Source organism: Passer domesticus, chromosome 1 (genome assembly GCF_036417665.1).
Source record: "Passer domesticus isolate bPasDom1 chromosome 1, bPasDom1.hap1, whole genome shotgun sequence".
Lineage (NCBI taxonomy): Eukaryota > Metazoa > Chordata > Aves > Passeriformes > Passeridae > Passer > Passer domesticus.
Window position 1 is genome coordinate 24692519 of NC_087474.1, and position 19482 is coordinate 24712000.

A 19482-nucleotide genomic window follows, 5' to 3' on the forward strand; every position below is an offset into this window, starting at 1 on the left:
CCTATTAGCCACACATATTTGTGGGCTGGATGTCTGGGCCCAGGAGAGACTGAGAAAGCTGTTGCAGCATATAAATGAACCAAAAACATTAGGAGGTTTCCTGTGGCTTTTGCAGTTAAGTTAAGTAAGCAAAGGTTAATTACACATGTTCAGCTGGACCAGCTAGTCCTTTGACTTTTAAATATATAATTGTGTATGCAGGAGTATTGTTTCTAAGATGAGCATAAGGTAACAAAATGCTAGTATGAAGAATGTCCATGTCCCATGCTAGTTATCAGTCAGTAGTGGAGCAACTCTAAAATTACTGAAGAGAGGACAATCCCTTTGGATTTTACTCTTTTGTAATGTGCTTGGATGGCTGAACTCCAAAATGTTCCAGCAGGAGCACCTTATCAAGGGAACACCTTCACAGTGGGTTTTCTGCACAGCTTCTCGATTCCTGCTGCCAGCCAGCACATTCTGTATTCAATACCTGCCTGACCTCTCCCCCTGACTGCCCTCGGGAGCTTTGGACTGTTCAAGAGGGTCAGGTTTGAGGATGAGACTCACTTCCCTAGGATATTTGCCTGTGTGCAAGAGCAAGCTTGAGTAATGCAACCTGACCTTGTAGTTTACTCTCCTTTCAGAAGAAATCCTGAATGGACTGGATGATTTCTGTGGTCTTTTCCTACCTGAATTTTCCTACAATCCTAAAAATGTCTTGTTAGGTTTGCACATGTTCTGCACCTCCATGTTTTACCTTCAGATCCTCCATGTCTTGTCTTGTTGGTCCCTTCTGCTGCTTTGCATTCAGCTCCTTCTGCAGCCCACAGAGCCCCTGCCTGACCATCAGCAGTGCTGGATCATGCCCATCTCACCCTTTGAGTCTTCATGTTCTCCCTTTCCTTCCAGAGCAACAGTGGTGTTGTGAAAGTTCTGCTTATCATTCTGAGGAGCACTACTCTAAGCATCTCTTCATAGTCCTGTATTATAGAAGGGTGTGGAAAAGGAATTGTTCTGTTAGATTGCGTGACTAACTACAGGATGAGTTTGCCCTCCTTGCAGTGTTGTGTCCTGGTTAATGCACACTGGGGTTTATGGGTCTAAAATCCTTTTCTCTGTCCCTGTACAATCACCATGCTTATTGCTTGCTGAACTATGATCTTGCATTTCCTTGGTATTGGTAACCCTGGTATTGGCACGGTTCCTTTTTCTGTTACAAAACCTTCTAATCTCTGACAGCCAGGAGGTAGCTGCTGGTAAAAATGATGATTATGGGCAATGTGAGAACAGGATCCAAAATGTTTTTTAAGTAATAGAGTGGAGCCAGTTCTGCTTGTAGCACCTGTGCATAACTTAAGCCCAGTGCTTAAGAATTATTTGCAATTCTTAAAAAGCATATGCATAAAGACCAGGAAACAAATGCAACAAGGCAGGAAACACTTTCTCTTGATGTTCATTCAGCATTACGCTGATATTTAGCATTTCACTGCTGCTTCACAAAGACATCTGCTCAGTATTAGAGCAGGAAGCAAGCTAGTTAAAGAAAGCACAGTTAAACACAGTCAGCATCCAAAATCTGTATGTTGAGACCCGCAGGAGGAAATGTCCAAATAAATGCTTGCTAGCCTCTGGTAACCAGCTGGCAAGTAGACTGCCTGAGAGGAGTGGAGACTGTGTTATATCACAAATAACTTCCAGATCTGATAATAATGCTGCCCTCTCCCATTGTAGCTGTGTGATTAAGAGGTAGTGCTGGAGTGGGCTCCCATTACAGAACAAGATGCTAGAGAAAAAAGTCTAAGATAAATAAAAGTAAAAATATCTCTGTGTGTAAAATGTACCAATTAAAAAGAAAAAAAATAGAGGAGTTTAGTGAGATGATGTTCTGAATGAAGCCTTGTTCTCAGGGCTGTAACCTCAGGAAACTTTGCAGAGATTGAGTGTGCTGGGCCATGGCTAGTTTGAGCTGACTGGAGGGGTGGGCTCAGCCTGTGCCCCAGGCTGTGTCCAGGAGGGGCCAGGCTGAGTGCATCGAGGCACAAAGCAAAAGCAGAGTCTGAAATCTTTACTGTTTCCTGCACCATCCTGGCTCATGACCTCTGGAGACCTTCACTTTTTATTTATTGACTGATTGTTAGAATTTTTTTCTTGATTTGCCAGATTTAGCAGTATTGCAATGGTTATAGATGGAGGGGGGTTCTGCAAGGGGATTCACAATTCACAAGGGGATTATGGGGTGTGTTGCTCTTTGGCTTTCATACTATGGTACAGTGCATACAAGCCCTTTTTACAGCTGTGTTCCTGCTTAGTGTAAATACCTTGGCCCTGCAATGCTCAGAATCTGGTTTGTGGAACATCCTGTTTACACAATGTTCAGGTTAAGCCAGTTTTAAAACAACTTATGAATTTGCTAAAGAGACCAAGGAGCAGCTACAGTGGTCTGTAGAAAATGTAAGTTTTGAGATTAATTAAGAGGCAATTTAAGCAGCTTCTGAGCTGAATTTTGGAAGTTGTTACTTTGATATTCCTTCTAAAAACCTGTTGATGTCTCACAGATTGTTTTACAGAGGCATTTTGTTGTTTTCCTCCTGGTGGCACTGCAGGATAACACTGTGGTCCCTGGGACACTACTGCAGCTACATCATTTAAGATGCTGGGATATCTTCTTGCTGACACAACAAATTCTGTTATGCTTGACTTGAGGACGAGTACAACACACACTGCATGATAACCTACAACTTACTTGGTGGGACCTATGTTGGATGAGTCTCTCTTCTTAAAAAGGAAAGAGCTTCAACCAGTTTAAGAACTGTAAACAAATCAGACACATCACTGAGAGTGTTAAAAAAATCTCAAAAAAGCCTGACATATGACTGCTAAATTCTCAGCAACTCTGCTCAAAGGATGGTTTTCACTCAGACACATTCACTTGTATCCTCTAGAATGCCCAACAAGTACTGTGACTTTTGATTGACTATATTGTATGGTTCATATGGAAAAAGAATGGAAGATTTCTACTTGGAAACGTGATTGTTCCCTTCAAGAAGAACATGGTGCTGCCTCCAGCACTGCCCTCATCAGTATACTTTCCAGTTACTAAAGATACTGTGTATTTTGGCAGCCTTTGCCTCAAGTCATTTATGATCTGTTCAGTTACGTAGTGTGCAGACTAAAAACATCCAGTCATAGTCCTCTGAGGGAGCCTGAAATAAAAATATTAATCTTCAAACCCAGATTTTATATGTGAATCTCATTATGTGTTAATTAATTTGAAAATGCTGCCTCTCTGGTCAGCAGAAATATATCTTACCTATTAATTCACAGTGTAGTTAAGACTGATAGAAACTATCCTTTGAGAAAACATGATGCACTAGGGAGTTGCCCTGAATGAAGTAAGAAGGAGCTGAAATTACCAATTATGTCATGAATGTAATTCAGAAGAATTACTAGCTATTTGCTTTCCATGGAAAAATCTGTCCCCAGGCTCAATCCCCACACCCATGCCTGTGTGCTCAGCCAGCCCAAGGGGCAGCAGGCAGCAACCAGGCCACAAAATCCCTGAAATCCTTCATGCTTTCCAGTGCTCAGCATCTCCCTCCCCTGCAGCCCCTCTTTGCAACCCCTACCTCTGAAGGCACATCCTAGGAGCCTTTCTGATTTGTTGATCAGTTTTTTACTGCTCTGGCAGGGTTTTTTAAAGTGTCCTGAAAGCTTTAAGCTGCTGAGACACGAGCACCAGTCAAAAACAATTCCAGCAGAATTTGGGATCAGCTGAGTTATTTTAAAGCTAATCCAAAACTCTTTGGAGGTTTTACTCACATGTTGAGCTTGTGCTTGCCAGATTTATTCTTGTCAAAGCACTTACTGACCACTCTTTTTATAATAAGAAATGGTTTCTTTGTGTCCCAGGGCTAACCATGCCAGATGCTGGTGATTCCTTTTGCCAAACCAATAAAATGCAAAAAATCTCCCTTCTCCCTCACTGTCCATGTGAAGGGAGGTTACAGCTGCTAAAAGCAGGGGTTGTAGGACAATGAGCTCTCCTTCTTTTGTCTTACAAATTGCTCCAAAATAGGTCTTACATACATTAGAATGCCAAAATAGAAAATCTTTATGGATTACCTTTTAAAGCATTTGACTGAATTTCTAGACATTCCTGGTTAGGAAAAAAAGTCACACTTCAGTAGCATTGGCTCAAAATTTGAGTTTCATTTATCTCTAAAGCTTAGAACTGATTTTGTCTCATGAAAAGATGTAATTATAGTCCTGGAAGTAAAGACCCTTTTATTTAAGGCAGTCTCAAGCAAATAAATCTGGTAACTAAATATAATTTATAATTAATATTTCGTTGTCTGTCTACCAAGTATGGTAGCTGAGATGTCTGCTTACATTTTCCTGTGGAATTTCAAAATCTTGATGTGCTGCAGATTGGCTTCAGCAGCACCAGGAAGAGTTTTATAACTGGGTAAGTAAAAGTTCAGCCTAGGAAGACAAAAAATTATTCTAAAGAATGATGGATAAGAAGCTGCAGGAAGAAAAACAGTGATGTCTAAGATCTCAGTGTTGAACCTATAGTTTGTCATGTGTCAGCCAAAAAAATTGCTCTACTTACTGGTAGAGCTGGGGTGTCCCAGGACACACAACTGCCCATAAACATTTTGGCCCTTTCACTGAGAGGTGGAGGAGGAGAGTTATTTGTTTTGCTAATAAAAAAGCATCATGAGGTTCCTATGAGAACGTGTTTGTAGCCCTGTGCTGTGATGCCCTTGCAAGCTTTGGGAAGGGTTTTCTCTATGTACACATGGTATCAAAGGAGATCAGGAAGCAACCAAAGAAAAGAAGTGTGGGAATGTGGCACCAAATCTATACTGTCCATAAAATGTTTCTTTACAACAAAATGTATATTTTGGTCTCAGCCATGCTATCAATAGCATAATTTTTAATTAATTTTTTTCTTCTTCTTTACTTTCTTTTTCTTTCCATTTTACCCTCCAGGGAATGTCTTTGATGGCACCTTCCAAATGAGGAAACATGTAAATCAGTTTTCCAAGGATGTTCAAAACTGCAGTGCAGGAAATGTTGCATATCTTCAGTCAATTTAGGGTAACAGAGAGGAAATTTGAAAATGTAAAAGGAACAGAGGAGTTTCAGACAGAAGACAGCAGGATGGTCAATGCAGAGGCAGTGTTATTAATGTCTGAGTGAGTCCTAGGGACAGACAGCGAGTGAACTGGGTTAAGGCAAAAGATTAATTCTGTTTGACAGTTGTAACAAGAGAGTGGTAAAGCTTCTCAAAGTGAAAAGCTGCTACTGTTCTATGCTGAGCAAATTAAACACTCTTTTCCTGTTAATTTTCTGAGTCTTTATCTGAACTCTTAGAATCAAGGATGTCAGAAAAAGAATTTATCTTATAATTATCAGTTCTATAGAAAAGTCTGTTATTCACTACTCTTAGCTTTTATGGTTTATAACATTTGTCCTGGTCTAGCAGAAGATTTAAGGATTTAGGGATTAAACTATTCTAGCTTTTAAAATTTGCCCATGACAAAAAGAAAGGGTTTGTTTGCCTGTGAAAACTGTAATTCTCTCAGCAATGATTTTGTATGATTTTACACTAGTCAGGAATAAAACAGTGAATGTTTGGCAAGCAGGGCCCTCTCCTGGTTTATTGCCCCATGACACCCTTGGGAAGACAGAGCTGGGTGAGGAGACACGGGAACCAAAGCTGCCAATCACTGCTGATGCAGATTTAGAGAAGAGTCCTTTCAGGAGGGACTTATGTGCTTTTCCATGGTTTGCTAAGTATCAGAGCATACATTCAGAGTTTGCAGTCTAGAGCTACACAGAAAGACCTGAACAGAAAAGGATGTCCATTTCAGGATAATCTGATTTGAACAGCATACAACTAACTTTCAAGACAATCTTCTAGCCTTCACTTTTCCCTCTTTGCTACAAAAGGTTTAGTCAATTCTACATGAAAGTGGAAAATAAAGCAGTGGTCTTTTGTATAACACTAGTTTAACTGCATTGAAACAAGTCCTTGTATGCATGTTAAAGAGTAACTGCTTGTTTTATACCCTTGTTAAGTAACAAATGATGTCACTGTTTGTACTTACTAAAGCTTCTCAGCTTTACCAGAAAGGTTTTCAATAAACTTTATAGAAGATATTGCAAACCCATAACCTACATCTTAATATTTATTCCCAAACTCATTATCCCCAGTATTTCTTAGACAGATGTGTGTGTTTGTCTGGAGATCTGGAGCTGAACACACAGCTAATTCCATTCTTGAAGCAACTGCCCAAGAAAGCAAGATTAGAACAGTTTTGAAAGATCTTGCAGATTCTTAGTTTTTCTTGCAATTCCAGTGTGCTTTGCTGCTGTGAGTTTCCAGGTGCAGCTAAATGTTCCTGGTAGAAGTGGCTCTTCATAGTATGCATAGTACAAGGTAATATCTTTCAGTTTTACTGTTCCATGTCAGAGAGAAATTAACTGTGCCCTTGGAGGGTTTTTGAATGATCTTGTTATTATATTATCATCATTTTAGTTTTGAGTATAAGAATAGGATGTTTTCTGGGGCTGCTCTCAGTTTTTTTAATTTCTAACTTGAAAATTATTTAAATGGCCACATTTTTGGGAGACGATTTTAAAACTTTAAACTCTACTTCAAGCACAGCTTTCCACAGAATTAGGTTTGCATCTTATTTGTTGCAAAACAAGTTCATTTTGCAAAGTACATCATGTCATATATTTACAAATTGTGCAAGTAAGTGTTTGAACATATCAAGAGTTGTCCGTACTGCCTGTGTAGATTCTATTCTTTTGTTTACAAAGAAATAATGATGCTTGACTCTTCATCAGGTATTACTTCCCAGTTTAATCACATTTGTCATTTTCAGTTTTAACAATGTGCTCATATAGGGTTATGGCTAAAAGTAGGAAGGATGTAAGTAAACATTAATACATATCTTTCAGTGGTTTTCCCTTTTTTATTTTAGTAGCATATATTAGAGAACTAGAGTGAAATAACTCTTTTTTTTAAACCCAGAGGCCCTGAGAAATTGAAATGTACTGACTAGCCTAAAGGACACGAAGAACCCAGTTTTTAATGTAATTCTGAATGAAAGTCCAACCTTTATAACTGAAACTATTATACTGATGTTAATCCAAGTGTGCTTTAATAATGGAAAAAAACCCTCTCTAATTACCCATAGCTGTGTTACTTACATTCCAAAGAAGAACTCTAATCAGTGGAAATCTTTATGTCTGTAATGCTGCATTAAGAGTGTTAATTTCAGGAACTACTTACTATTGTTTAAATCTAGAGCATATTTTATTCTTCCATGAGACTAAGAAACCTTGGTCATTAAAAACCAAGTATAAACAATTTTGATATTTCAATCCTAAAAATAAAATCTCATTAGTCCCATGTGGAGAGGTATCAAATAACTGTAAATTTGGAGGGAAAAGGTATCTCCCTGTGTGTGTGATGTGTGACTTCAAGTTATTGCTATGGTGTTGCAGTTAACATACATTATGCAGGAATCTGGTTAATGTGCAGAGAATAGTGGGTGAAGCAGTAAAGCACAGCAGTAATAATTTCAAGCTAACACATTATTTTGGATTCTTCTCAGTCAGTTCTTCCTCAGTACACATGAACTTCCAGCTTCAAGAGTACTTCAAGAAGTAATTTTCTAGAATAAATAAGAAATTGTTTAATTTTCCTGAAAAGCTTTGAAAAACACACTCTGTAGCTCAATAAAATTTTCCTATACTGAAAGTTGAAATAGAGTATTTAATGCAAGTTATTTGGGATAAGTTATATGGCTTTTGTAAAGGCAATTATACACTATGATAAGAAAACTCTGAAGGCCATGCTTTGCTCACCAACCATAGGTATCAAGGATAGCCAGAACAGTCTGACTGGATTACCAAAATGTAAGGTCCCTCCCCAAAGGAAAGTCATAGATTTGAGAAGGACAGCCTTGTAAGTTGTGAAAAGAATTTTAAAAAAATGGGATAAAAAGTCAGTGGAGAGATGTCACTGAAAGATGGATGTCATAGTCTGTCCTACTCAAGACAAGTGATCTAGAGAAGTGAGTAAACAGGGAGGTAACAAAGTTGGAGCTGGTGACAATATTGTGTTCCTCTAAAGTAGTTAAGTACCAGTAGTAAAGTAGTAAAGAAAAGGAGTGACTGCAAGAAATGGCAGAAGGGTCTTGTGATATTCACTGCATAGGCTATGAGTTGAAAAGGAAAACTGAGTTTTGATTAATATAAAACAAAACATAAGCAGGAAAAGAGGTGGTTGAGGGAGGACTGGAAGGAAACAACTTACTTATTCATCAATCAACACAGGTTTCTCGACATTCTTTTTCTGTTTCAAATCTATTGTTGTTACCATTACAACCTCCATACCAGAACTGGCCACAAGAATTTCCACTCTTGTCATAAAACCATTTCACCACATAGTTCCAACAATCCCCTGGTTTCATAGGTTCCAAGCACCTTGGATCTGAAAGTGCATCAGTAAAAGTTAGCTTGGATTCTTGGAATAAGTTATGTTATCTTAGAAGTACCTCCTTCAGTAAGAAAAGCACCCCTTTTGTTTTCTTTCTTGTAGTGCCTGGCCAAATTCCACTTCCATTAATGACTTACCTGAACAGACCTAAAAAAATAAAGGATTAGTTGGAAGTAAGACTGCCTAAATCCTGATGCAAGAATCAAGCTGCTATTTAAATACCTAAGCAGGCAGTTGGTACACATGGATATCATCTGAGTCCAAAAATCTGTCTCTGACTGTGTGTGATGTCTGTAGACAGAGCACCCAGAAATAAAAAAAGTGAAATCTAAATTATATTTGGAAGAGGGAGTGGGGGTTTGCTTATCTTTTTTTTTTTTTTTTTGGGTACAGACTTGCTACCCAGAACCTGCAGACAGTATTTATTACTCACTTTTAGGGCTTCTTGCTATCTCTGTTTGCCACGCAGCTGGCTGGTGACGTTCAGTAGCAGTTCCACCAACGAAAGGATTGACAACTGGACTCGGGGGTCTGATTTCAGATATGTTGTAAACTGGGGGAAGTATTGATTCTCTGTGAGCAGAGACAGTCACATTGCGGTCCTGAGCAGATGGCAGAGGTGCAGTGTATGTGGATTGCGTTGGACTATGCTGCAAAAGGAGTCAAAATCTTAAAATTCTGTCTGGGCATAGATGCTATGATAAAAACAAATTGATAGAATCATGCAGGAAACTTTTGCTAAGCAATGTGTGAAAAAACACTATTAAAAGCAGCTGGGTTACTGTAATTATTTAGTATGGAGCCATAATTTCCTGACCATGAGATCATGATGAAAAGGCAAATTAATGCCTCTGATTTAGCCACTAACCTGAATTCATTCAATTTAAGCTAAATTCCGGTCACTACTTAGTCTGCAATACAAATAGAACAAAAAATTGGAGCAATTTTTGGGTAAGTCACTGCTGCTTAACATCTAGTACACTCACTGGGCATGATGTGACATCTTCAATCATTCCTATTTCTGATTAACAGCCAGTTGTTAATCATTAGAATTTTAGAATTTACCTTGATAGAAGTGTTAAGCAGTCAACCCTGCTCTTCAAATTGCAACTATTATCTAAATATTTGCCTAATATTTTAGTATATTCAAGAAGATTTGCAAGGTCCTTAGTAAAGTATACTTTAAAGTATGTGGAAAAACAACTGCCTTAATCAGACATTGACTGAGAACAGAAAGGAATTTGATGCTATTCAATATCTTCCCATTTACAGACCACCACTGACAAAGTCAATTTAAGAAAACTCTTCAGAGTGATTGGAACTCAGTCTAGGTGAAATGTAAAGGTGCCGACAATTCATCCAGTCCTTTGAATTTTGCATTTCTTCTCTAGATCTGCAAAAAGACTGTGTTTATTTATGACAGTAATTCAACAGTTTGAAGATTTATCCATAACAACAGTCAGGCAGAACCAAATGTGTGAACATCTAATACTATCTGATATATCTAAGAACCTACCTAAGAATCCTTTCTGATTCTAAACACATGTTTTATAAATTCAGCATCTATCTAGGTTTACATATATTTTTCTTAATAATATGTCAATAATACAGAATGTCAAAACTGATCCTCAGTGTCTCACAGATCTGTCTAGATATATTATAAGCTCAAAACCTAAATTAATCACACTTAACAAAGGAGCTCTTATTCTTGGAAATTAACCTAGATTTTGAAAGTGAACTATGCAATTATGAATGATATTATATAAACAATACTACAAGGATTAATAGTGGATAATCCATTGGCTACTCCACAGTAAGTCAGTAATATTTAATTACCTGTAATCTGTATTCTGTTAATATTTGAATACTAGTATCATGGTCTAATATATCCATTCCATGCAGCTACAGAGGTTTGTACATCATATATTTCTACCAGTTTATCCATTTGGTTATAAGGGCAAGCAAAGCTCATTTTGTAAAGCTCCAAGTTTTTATCGACTATTTTAGGTAAAGCAATAAAAATGCCCTAAAGAGTTGGCAAATATCTTAATCCGTTGCTCCAACAATGGCTGAAAAACACCAGAGACTAATAAGGAAGCTCAGGTGATCCACACCTGCAGAAAATATCACATATTGCATCAAAGCTCTCCCTGTCCTGTCTGTGCAGCAGCACTGTTTTGGAGGGAAGAACCTCAGTGCAGGTCAGGAGAAATTTAAATCTGGAGAACAAAGAGTAACAAATAAGGAGTCCTAGAAGTACAGCCAAATGTGGAAAGTGAAAGAACACCAAAGGCTTAGTAACTTGGAAATATAGCTGGGAACAACCTGGAAAGTGCATGACCATGGCAAGAAGCATTGTACTAACAATCAGCTTGCACATAAATAAATGTCTTATCTACAGTACACCTGCCACAATAGAAATGTAAGAGTTTTAACTCACTTCTAAAATGAACAAGACCTACAAAATTGTAGCACTTATTGCAACCAAGAGCCAGCATTGCCCTATTTCTTTTGTAAACATTTGTTCTCAACAAATAAGTTCACTCTAACTTGAAAATTTTTTTTCAAACATTTAGTCTAGTCAAATAACATGTTATTTGCATATTAAAATGTGAATAAATGGTTAAATAAAGAGGGCAAAATATTCAAATTCAAATAAAGACACATTTTAAAAACACTTGACAACACTTACTTGTTTACTCACTGGGTTGCTAGTTCCTTCTGTAGGAAGTATATTGGTCTCTGAAGTAGTCATTTCAGGTAGCAGGCTATTAGCATCCTTTCTGGCAATTTCAGATTCCGGACTTGGAGAAGGAGATAAAATATTGTATTCTCTGGTGTACACTGCAGACTCGTTCTCACAAATTTTAGTGATCAGTTTATTTTCAAGAACTGAAAAGATTAATGAAATAACAACATTTTTAAGGGTAATGAAAAGAAGTCACAATGATTCAGAACAAGCTTTTAGTACAGTATTAGCCCTAAACTTTTAATTATAGTGACTTGTGAAAAAACATCTTCTGTAGTTATATCAAAACACATAATGATAAATAATAAAGTAACACAGTCTCTGAATTATTTTATTTTAGTACCATGTTGTTCTTTTAAGAAAAATCAGATAAAAATATCAAGTCCCTCTAGGAAGTAAAAGTCATAGCAGAAAAGAGAATAACAGTACAAAAATGAGGGTGAAGGAAAGGATGTGTTTACAGATGAGAAAGAAAAAGAAAGACTGGGAAACAGTTTTCTACTTATTCGTAAAACCAAAAACCACCAGGGACTGGGAATATTTTTATGTTGAATGCTGGAGTCTGAGTCAAAACCTTAAATTTAATTGCAACAGAACCAGACCTTAGCTTGGATTTTTCTTAATGCCTTCAATCCAGACTTAACTTCATTCACAATTCAGCATAGCAAAATAAGTTTATGCTCACAAAAAGTATAGGCTTGTCTACAGTTAGTCTAGATCAATGTATCTTTTTTTTATGGGTCATTATAGATTTCCTCTGGATTTTCTCCTGATTTCACCCATAGCCGCAGATATTTTTCAAGTAACATACATTGAAATATACCATGTCTATCATATCCCATTCCCTTTGTTTGTGGCTTCACCATTTTTCCCCTGAAACTAGGGTGAAAGCAAAGGTTTCCTTATGGCTTTCAGGGGAAAAAAAGAAAAAGAGAAAGAGTCCTTGCAAGAGAAAGTGGAGGGATTCCAAGATCACAAGACCCAAAAGAAAGAGAGAGAGAGTTTGAGATGTTACATCAAAGTGGGAGGAAACCTGCATCTCTCCAGGATGAAACTATGGCCAAGAACAAAAGGACTCTGAAGCAAGGCTGATGCAATCTCTCACAAAAGAGGAGAATCCCAAAGAAGATCTGGGCTTAGAAAACTGATGTTAATTTTGGTTTATTGCTTCTGCAAGAGTTAAAAAATTTGGCAAAGGTTTCATTTGGCTGATGATGATTCGAAACAAGAGCGAGCTTTATCTAAAAGAGAAATAAAAGCTGCCACTCAGCAGGCTGCCTTGCCTGGCCATGGGAGAGGCCAAACATGCTTCCCAGTTTCCTCTCACTGAAATAGTTTCTTTTACCTGAAAGTGTTACGAAGTCGTCTATCTGGTAAACATGCTCCTCATCAGGGTCTGTTGCAATGAGCTGCATTTCTTTCAGGAAGTTATCATAATGAGGATCAGTCCTTTGTACAATCCCAATGACAAATACCTCAATATTTGTAGCATGGGCCTCTCTCACTATAGTGTCCAGCCGTACTTTATCCCGACTGTCCGCCTGTCCATCCGTTATTACAACAGCCACCTTCCTTACCGCCGGGCGCGCTGCCTGGAATAAGCGGATGGCTTCTTGGATAGCAGAAGCTGTGTACGTGCCTTCTCCTAAGTAGGGCATCTTGTCAACTGCTGATTTCAGGTGCTCTTTGTTTGTGTATTGCTTCAGAGAAGACACCAGGTCCACTCTGTGGCTGAAGTTGATAATGCCAATGCGGCTGGTAGCTTGGTTGGCCGAAATCTTGTCAATGAATGTTTTCACAAAGGTTTTGATAATATTGAAGTTATCTGGTCCAACACTTTCTGAGCTGTCAATAACGAATACTAGTTCCAGTGGCGTTGTTCTACATTTGATACCACAACCTAGAATAACCATTTCAGACATTTTATGAGAAGCCACCTTCAAAAAATGAATTTAACTAATATATCAGATTTAGTCAGTTAAAACTCAATTACTGAATTAATTTCTAGCTACTCGTACTGATCACAGAAACAGACCAAATTACTTCAGGTATAGTACTGGCAATATAGTGAACATTGTTTTCATATCATATGGTACACACAAACATGCAGAGGAAAAATCCATTCAGTCAATACAAATTCACAGTGTTTTATCAGAACTAGGTTTTTTTTCCATACTGGAATGCTTACCACATATTTCATTGATAAGTCTGATAACATCTTCTCTCTGAAAAAGAGTTGTATGTTCTAGTGTTAAGAATGCTGAAATATTTATTAATTTACAAAAATGCAGGCAGTGCAATATCTCATAAACAACCTTGTGTAAGATCACATAACCTTTAAATAATTTTCCCAGATAAACTGCTATTGCTTCAAATAATTTATTTATCTACTTACCGAAAGACCAGGTTCACCTTTTCTTCCCCCAGATCCCTGGAAATGTGCAGAATGATATATTTAACAAAAGCCAAATTTGCCCAGTTTCTACTCTGTAAATTTAAGTAACATGAAAATGTGTTTTACCTTTGGCCCTGGAGGTCCTGGGTCTCCAATCTCTCCTTTGGCACCTTTGCTCCCTGTATCACCTTTATCTCCATAGTCTCCCTAATTTAAAACAACTGTATTAAATACAGTCATAGCTCCAGTTTTGTTGATTGTCAGGGCTGGAAGTAAGGTTCAATGAGCTTTAAAGATAAATTTTCTGGCTCTTTTGTTTTTGGTTTTTTTAAAATTAATAATTTCTGTTGTATGTATTATAAGGAGAATATCTGAAAGCAGGGTCTAGAGAAAGCAAAATAGGTAGCAAAAGTATCTTTAAGACATTTCTATGAAAAATTACCTTAGTTCTGGAGGAGGAGTAAAGACATCTGTATGCAAATTGCAAGAATATATAATGTTTGCTGTTGTTCAATTTTCTTGAACTCTGAAACAATATTTTTACTGGACCTATGCTAATTTATACTTAAGGAGAGATAACTGCCTCAGATCAGCCACTGTGCTGAAACTCACATCAGCTCTGCATAAAAGCCGAACAAAGACCTGTGAGCTTCCAAAGGACAAATGAAGAGGTGTGCTTGTTCTGTTAAATCCATTGGAAAATACAATGTTTCACATTTAGAAGCAAATTTACAAATCTTTCCTCAACTGACTAGATCTTTTTGACTTCCAAAAAAAAAAGTGAGTGAGTTCTACATTATGAGACAATTTTCACATAATGCAGGTATGAAACATCATAAATAAGATTCAGGGCCTAAATTAGACATTTTTTTCAAGAAGGAGATTGTGCAGGACAGATTTTTTTACTTTTATCAGGAAATTATAACCAGCTTATATTTCACTTGAAATTTTAAATCTTATAAATTTATCTAGATTACTGTCCATTTTGATGTTATTCCTCATTATTGCCCAACCAACGGAATCATATGGATAACTCCTGTGTTACAGCCTTCAGTGGTGATTGTTACCAGTTTCAAAGAACCTTTTTGACATTATCAGTCTGAGCTTATTCAAACTGGTGTAAATTTGAAAATTGTAAATAGTTCCTCCACAGCATTAAGAAAACCAGTTTCAACTAAATAAGGTCTTGGAAGAGAGTTCTTACTCTATTTCACAAAATTATAATATCCAACAAAGGATATTACTTTCCATTACCAATCCATGAATTGAATCTAACATCACTGAAGTTAATGTCAACATTAATAACAACAGAAAAGCAAATATGATTTGCTGGCTGTGGTAGTGTTACTACTTTCTTACACTTAAGTATACTAAAACCTGATCTTTTTGGTACATATACAAAATTCCTGCAGTACTAAACCATTCCCTATCATGTGTGTCAAGTCTGCTATATTAATAGCAAACAGAAAAGTGAGTGTTTGGAGAGATTTACATTGGGTCACAAAGATTAGTCAATATACAAGATGAATATCAGTGAAAATATTCCAATTATTATTATAATATCGTGGCGTTTGGAATGTGAGTGAAATAGAACTAGGAGGCAGGAATTTGAATCTGTGTGAAAGAGCTTGATATTCTTGATATTCACATGAAAGCTCCCAAGCTGTTAGATGTGAACAGCTAAGTGTAGGAAATTCTCACAATTTTTATAACAAGCAGGAAGTTATTCAGTAAGGAAAGATTCAAGCTTGGGCTTCAACCATTGTAGAAAAAAACAAGCCAAGTAAAGCAAAACCCTCAAATGACATTAATCATAAAGCAATTCCTTTTTTTTTTTTTTGTCAGAGCCTGGCAAACAAAAGAACATTTTGTAATACCTGAAAAATATGAAAAATAAATGAATACATAATTTTAATAACTTAGAATTATTCTCCTGCTAATGGGTATGACCACATTCTAGATCCTACTTTGTAATATGATCCTTAATGACCATTAGGATTTTCACAGACTTCAAAGCTGACAATTAGTAGGTACTTGCCATGCTAGCTCTATAAGGTAATGTCTTCTGTTTCTCTTCAAAGACCTGTTACACCAAATAACCAATAAAGGAAGAAAACCCTCTTCTCTTTCCTTACTGCACACTTAGGATTTACCTTTTGTCCAGGAAGGCCATTTCCTACTGATCCCTTTGGTCCAGGAAGACCTTTACTTCCTTTTTCTCCCTGAACAAAATATGAAACTTAAGTTTAACTGAAAATTAATGTAAAATCTATGCTCTTTCTATTCACTTTTACACATTTGTACTATGCAATGAAGCACAAAACTGTCAAGACAAAAATGGTTTAAGGTTGGAGAAATAAGCAATTAGGTATTATTCAGAACATACATGAGAATCTTATAATGCATATAATGAAAAATTTATTCCTGATTAATTGAATAAAAATTGTCATTCCACTGGAAGAGATGAAAGATAAAAGTAACTTTTCAGAGGCTCAGATAGTCATTCATCCTGTCTAGAAGCATAAAATGTGGTCCAAACCAAAGTTTCTCTAGAAATATACATTCATGACCTCTCCAGGGCAGACTCTTTTTTCTGATCCTAAGTAAATGAGAAGACATCTCTACTATTCACAGTGGAAAGCAGAACACCTTTCTGCTGATAATTCAAAAGACAGTACCTGTCCAGTTACAAAGCTCAAAATTGTTTGCAACAATTGCTTCACATACACACATACACTGCTGCATGTACTTAGACTTAAAAAGCATGTCCATACTAGCAGTGTGGGCCCACAATGTTATAAAACACAGCTGTTATATATACACAGAAAATTTCTCATAGCTTCTGGCTTCCAGAAACTGTCTCACTTTATTTAATAGGGTAACACAAATATTTTTTACAGATCAACTGCTGGATGCATTTTAAACATAGCTAGAAGTGATTATATTTCCTGGTACATAAATGCTTCACCAAAATTCACATTACATATGTAATTCACATAACAGTAGTGCCTGATGAAGACACCAAAAGCAGTTCCAGAGAATGTCAATGAGATCAGGAACAGTTAGCACATGTATCAAACCTAACTATGATCTTTTTGCTATCATCTTTTTTTAATGCTTGAATTGGTGTTCACAAATGGGTCTAAATGGGTAATATTGCTCATAACGGACAGAGAAATACAAAAGTGTTTCCAAGTTTATCCAGCCTTCACCTAAGGTGCACCAGTGCAGGAGGACTGATCACTGACTATTCCTGCTGTACTGGATAGGGTTTATGGATTTCTGCAGGCAAAGAAACAGCTGCACACTGTACACCTAAGCCAACCTTCTCTTCTTTGTACTGAGGGCTCCAGGCTCCCATGAGCTGGGAATTCACCAGGAGTTAGGTAAAGAGATGTAACTCCTCGAAGACACAGTGTATGACAAGTCATGTCCATGGATGGTTATCCCTGTTCAGATTCCAGATCTGACAGAGATCCTGCTGAGATGACAGCTTCTGCTTGCACTGCAGCACTGCTCTCACAGCCTTGCCTTGTCCTCTTGGTCAACTAGCCCCAACTTGGGGAATTAAATTCTCTGCTTGCCACCAGGGCTACCTATCCCTGACCTGCTAACCAGGAGCCTCTTGCCTCTGTAAGCAGAACTTCCTCTCTCCCCAGTTTCTTAGAGCAGCAGCAGTTCAGACAGTATTAGGTAGACGCTGGAGACTGAAAAACAGTGGATAGCTGATCCACCAGGGGGATTTCCTGTAAATAGGAAATACTCCTCAGGTGACGGGATGCACAAGGTAATTTATTTTGCACTGTTATAGGAACTCACAGTAGCTATTTAATCTAATTTCCTTTAAGTCACTTTTTAGCAGGATTGTGTTTCTTGGGGCCCTCATTTAGGTATTAATGCAAATGGCTTTTCAACACAGTGAAACAGTGTGCCAGTTTGTTTCAAGGCTTGCTGTTCAGCACTGGGACAGTCTCTCCTTTCCACTCAGGTCATCACACAGCTTCCTGATTAACTCCTCTGCAGGTCTGCAGAGCACACACATATGAACTAAAATCAGGATATACTGTGTATTCCAGTGGTCCTTCACTAGTAATAAATGTCACATCCAACAAAATGGTGCCATTTTTTACTGCCCATTTGACATTGTTATGATGGTATTCAGGCAATGAAAACTGAATGGGACCTACTGTTCTAAGTAAATTCATACCCATACAGCTGACGTTTCTCGCAAGCACACATGTGAGTTTCATCCTTTAAAACATCAACCACAGAACCAAATCCTCCTTCCTCTACTTGTGCAACAAGTATCAATCAGCATTAGAAGGGTTTAGCATAGATTCCATAACAGTACACGTAGTAAAACCCAAGATGTGTGCTGTATTAATTTAAAAATATTTATGGCTTTGACAGTTTAATTCATGTACATAATAAATTCAAACCTGACCACCAGTATTACCAAAATTAACTGAGAGCAGACATAAGAATGTCTAGACTGTGGTTCTGAAAGGGAACCAAGCATAAAAAAAAATCTCTGAATATAACTATCAACATAAAGTAACTTGAAAACCAACTCATTTTTGGCATTCCATTCTTACCATATGCAGACCGAGATCTCTCTCTTTATATAAAAAAATACTTGGAGTGATATTGGTAGCTAAAGTGCAGGAGTAGAGTAACTTTAATCTTATGAAGAGCGGCCAAAAATAATGAAGTTTGACACGTGAAGAAATAGAAGGACAAAATAGACAGACAAAAGTCAACAAGCATTAGTATATGGAGGAAACTGGCACTACCAGAGCAAGACAGTAGCAAAAGTTGCTTGAAATAAGCTGTTCCTAAGAATTATATTAAAAATAATTACAATTTTTAAAAGCAATTGTTAAGGGAAGAAAATAGAAATGGCAAGACTGATCGTACCTACACAAGCCATGGAATACTGCAAAAACAACAGCAGCTGAGTTTGATCCACCATATCATTACAGTTTTGTTTTCAAACCCAAACACATTTCATAACCAGGACACATTACTTTCCAACATCCCTAAATTTCACAGCCTTGTATTGAAATGTGCCTTTGTTTGACAGTGTGTCGGTGAACTGTGTTCTTCCACTGGAAAGCTTCCATAATGAAACTGAGTTCATGCTTTAGGTATTTATTCATAGCAATGCCAACATTCAGACAAACATTTGTGTGTATCCAAAGACATATAGAGAGAGACGGGGAGAGGAGGGAGAGAGAGGGAGGGAGGGGGGGAGGGAGAGAGAAAGGTGTAATTGTGCACACTGAATATATTTTGGGTAACCCTTATCTTCTCACAGGAACAGAAAATTATTGTATAATCTGCATATTTTTTTAATGTATCATCAGATGCACTTGATTGCTGAAACGTTTTTGTCCAGAATGGCAATTATGCTTTTATAATTAACCTCACATACCTGCAGAATTAACAAAGATATATCCCAAGTATTAGATTCTAGAAACACAGCAGGAATTGTTATTAAAGGCAGACAGGAAAGAGTTTTTCTATACCACAAAATGATACAAAGATGGCAAGAATTTTTCTCATTTTCACAAGAATAGAACATAGAGCCCATGGAGATTCAGCAAAGAAGAAGAAAAGAAAATAAGGAGTTTCTTATGTCCTCACATTAAAATATGTATTATCCTTGTGATTACTGATAACAATTTATACAGACACAAATTGCAAACAGATCAGAAACAAAGGTCTAGTCAGTCATGACTCTTAACCATGTAGAGATCTGTCTAAGAAAGTGTGCAAACAGGATAAATCAGAGATGATAAAAGGGAGTTATATAATAAGGGAAAAGAAAGAATA

At 37.2% G+C, this 19482-nt stretch overlaps 1 protein-coding gene across 7 annotated transcripts in view; it reads right to left on the bottom strand.

The window, feature by feature from the left end:
• COL28A1 (collagen type XXVIII alpha 1 chain) overlaps nt 1-19482 on the bottom strand; it is an 82994-nt gene that overhangs the window by 5649 nt on the left and 57863 nt on the right. For 5 of the 7 annotated variants that reach the window (XM_064410927.1, XM_064410929.1, XM_064410940.1 and 2 more), the window contains 9 exons: nt 15801-15869; nt 13774-13854; nt 13648-13683; nt 13441-13477; nt 12598-13152; nt 11196-11395; nt 8937-9153; nt 8321-8497; nt 6840-7676 (listed from right to left, as the gene is read on the bottom strand). In XM_064410927.1, the coding sequence (XP_064266997.1) occupies nt 8328-8497; nt 8937-9153; nt 11196-11395; nt 12598-13152; nt 13441-13477; nt 13648-13683; nt 13774-13854; nt 15801-15869 (1365 nt within the window). In that variant the 3' untranslated portion in view covers nt 6840-7676; nt 8321-8327. Of the gene's footprint in view, nt 1-739; nt 963-4396; nt 4465-6839; nt 7677-8320; nt 8498-8936; nt 9154-11195; nt 11396-12597; nt 13153-13440; nt 13478-13647; nt 13684-13773; nt 13855-15800; nt 15870-19482 lie in introns of those variants that run through there. The other 2 variants (XM_064410949.1, XR_010357009.1) reach the window with 2 other exon arrangements.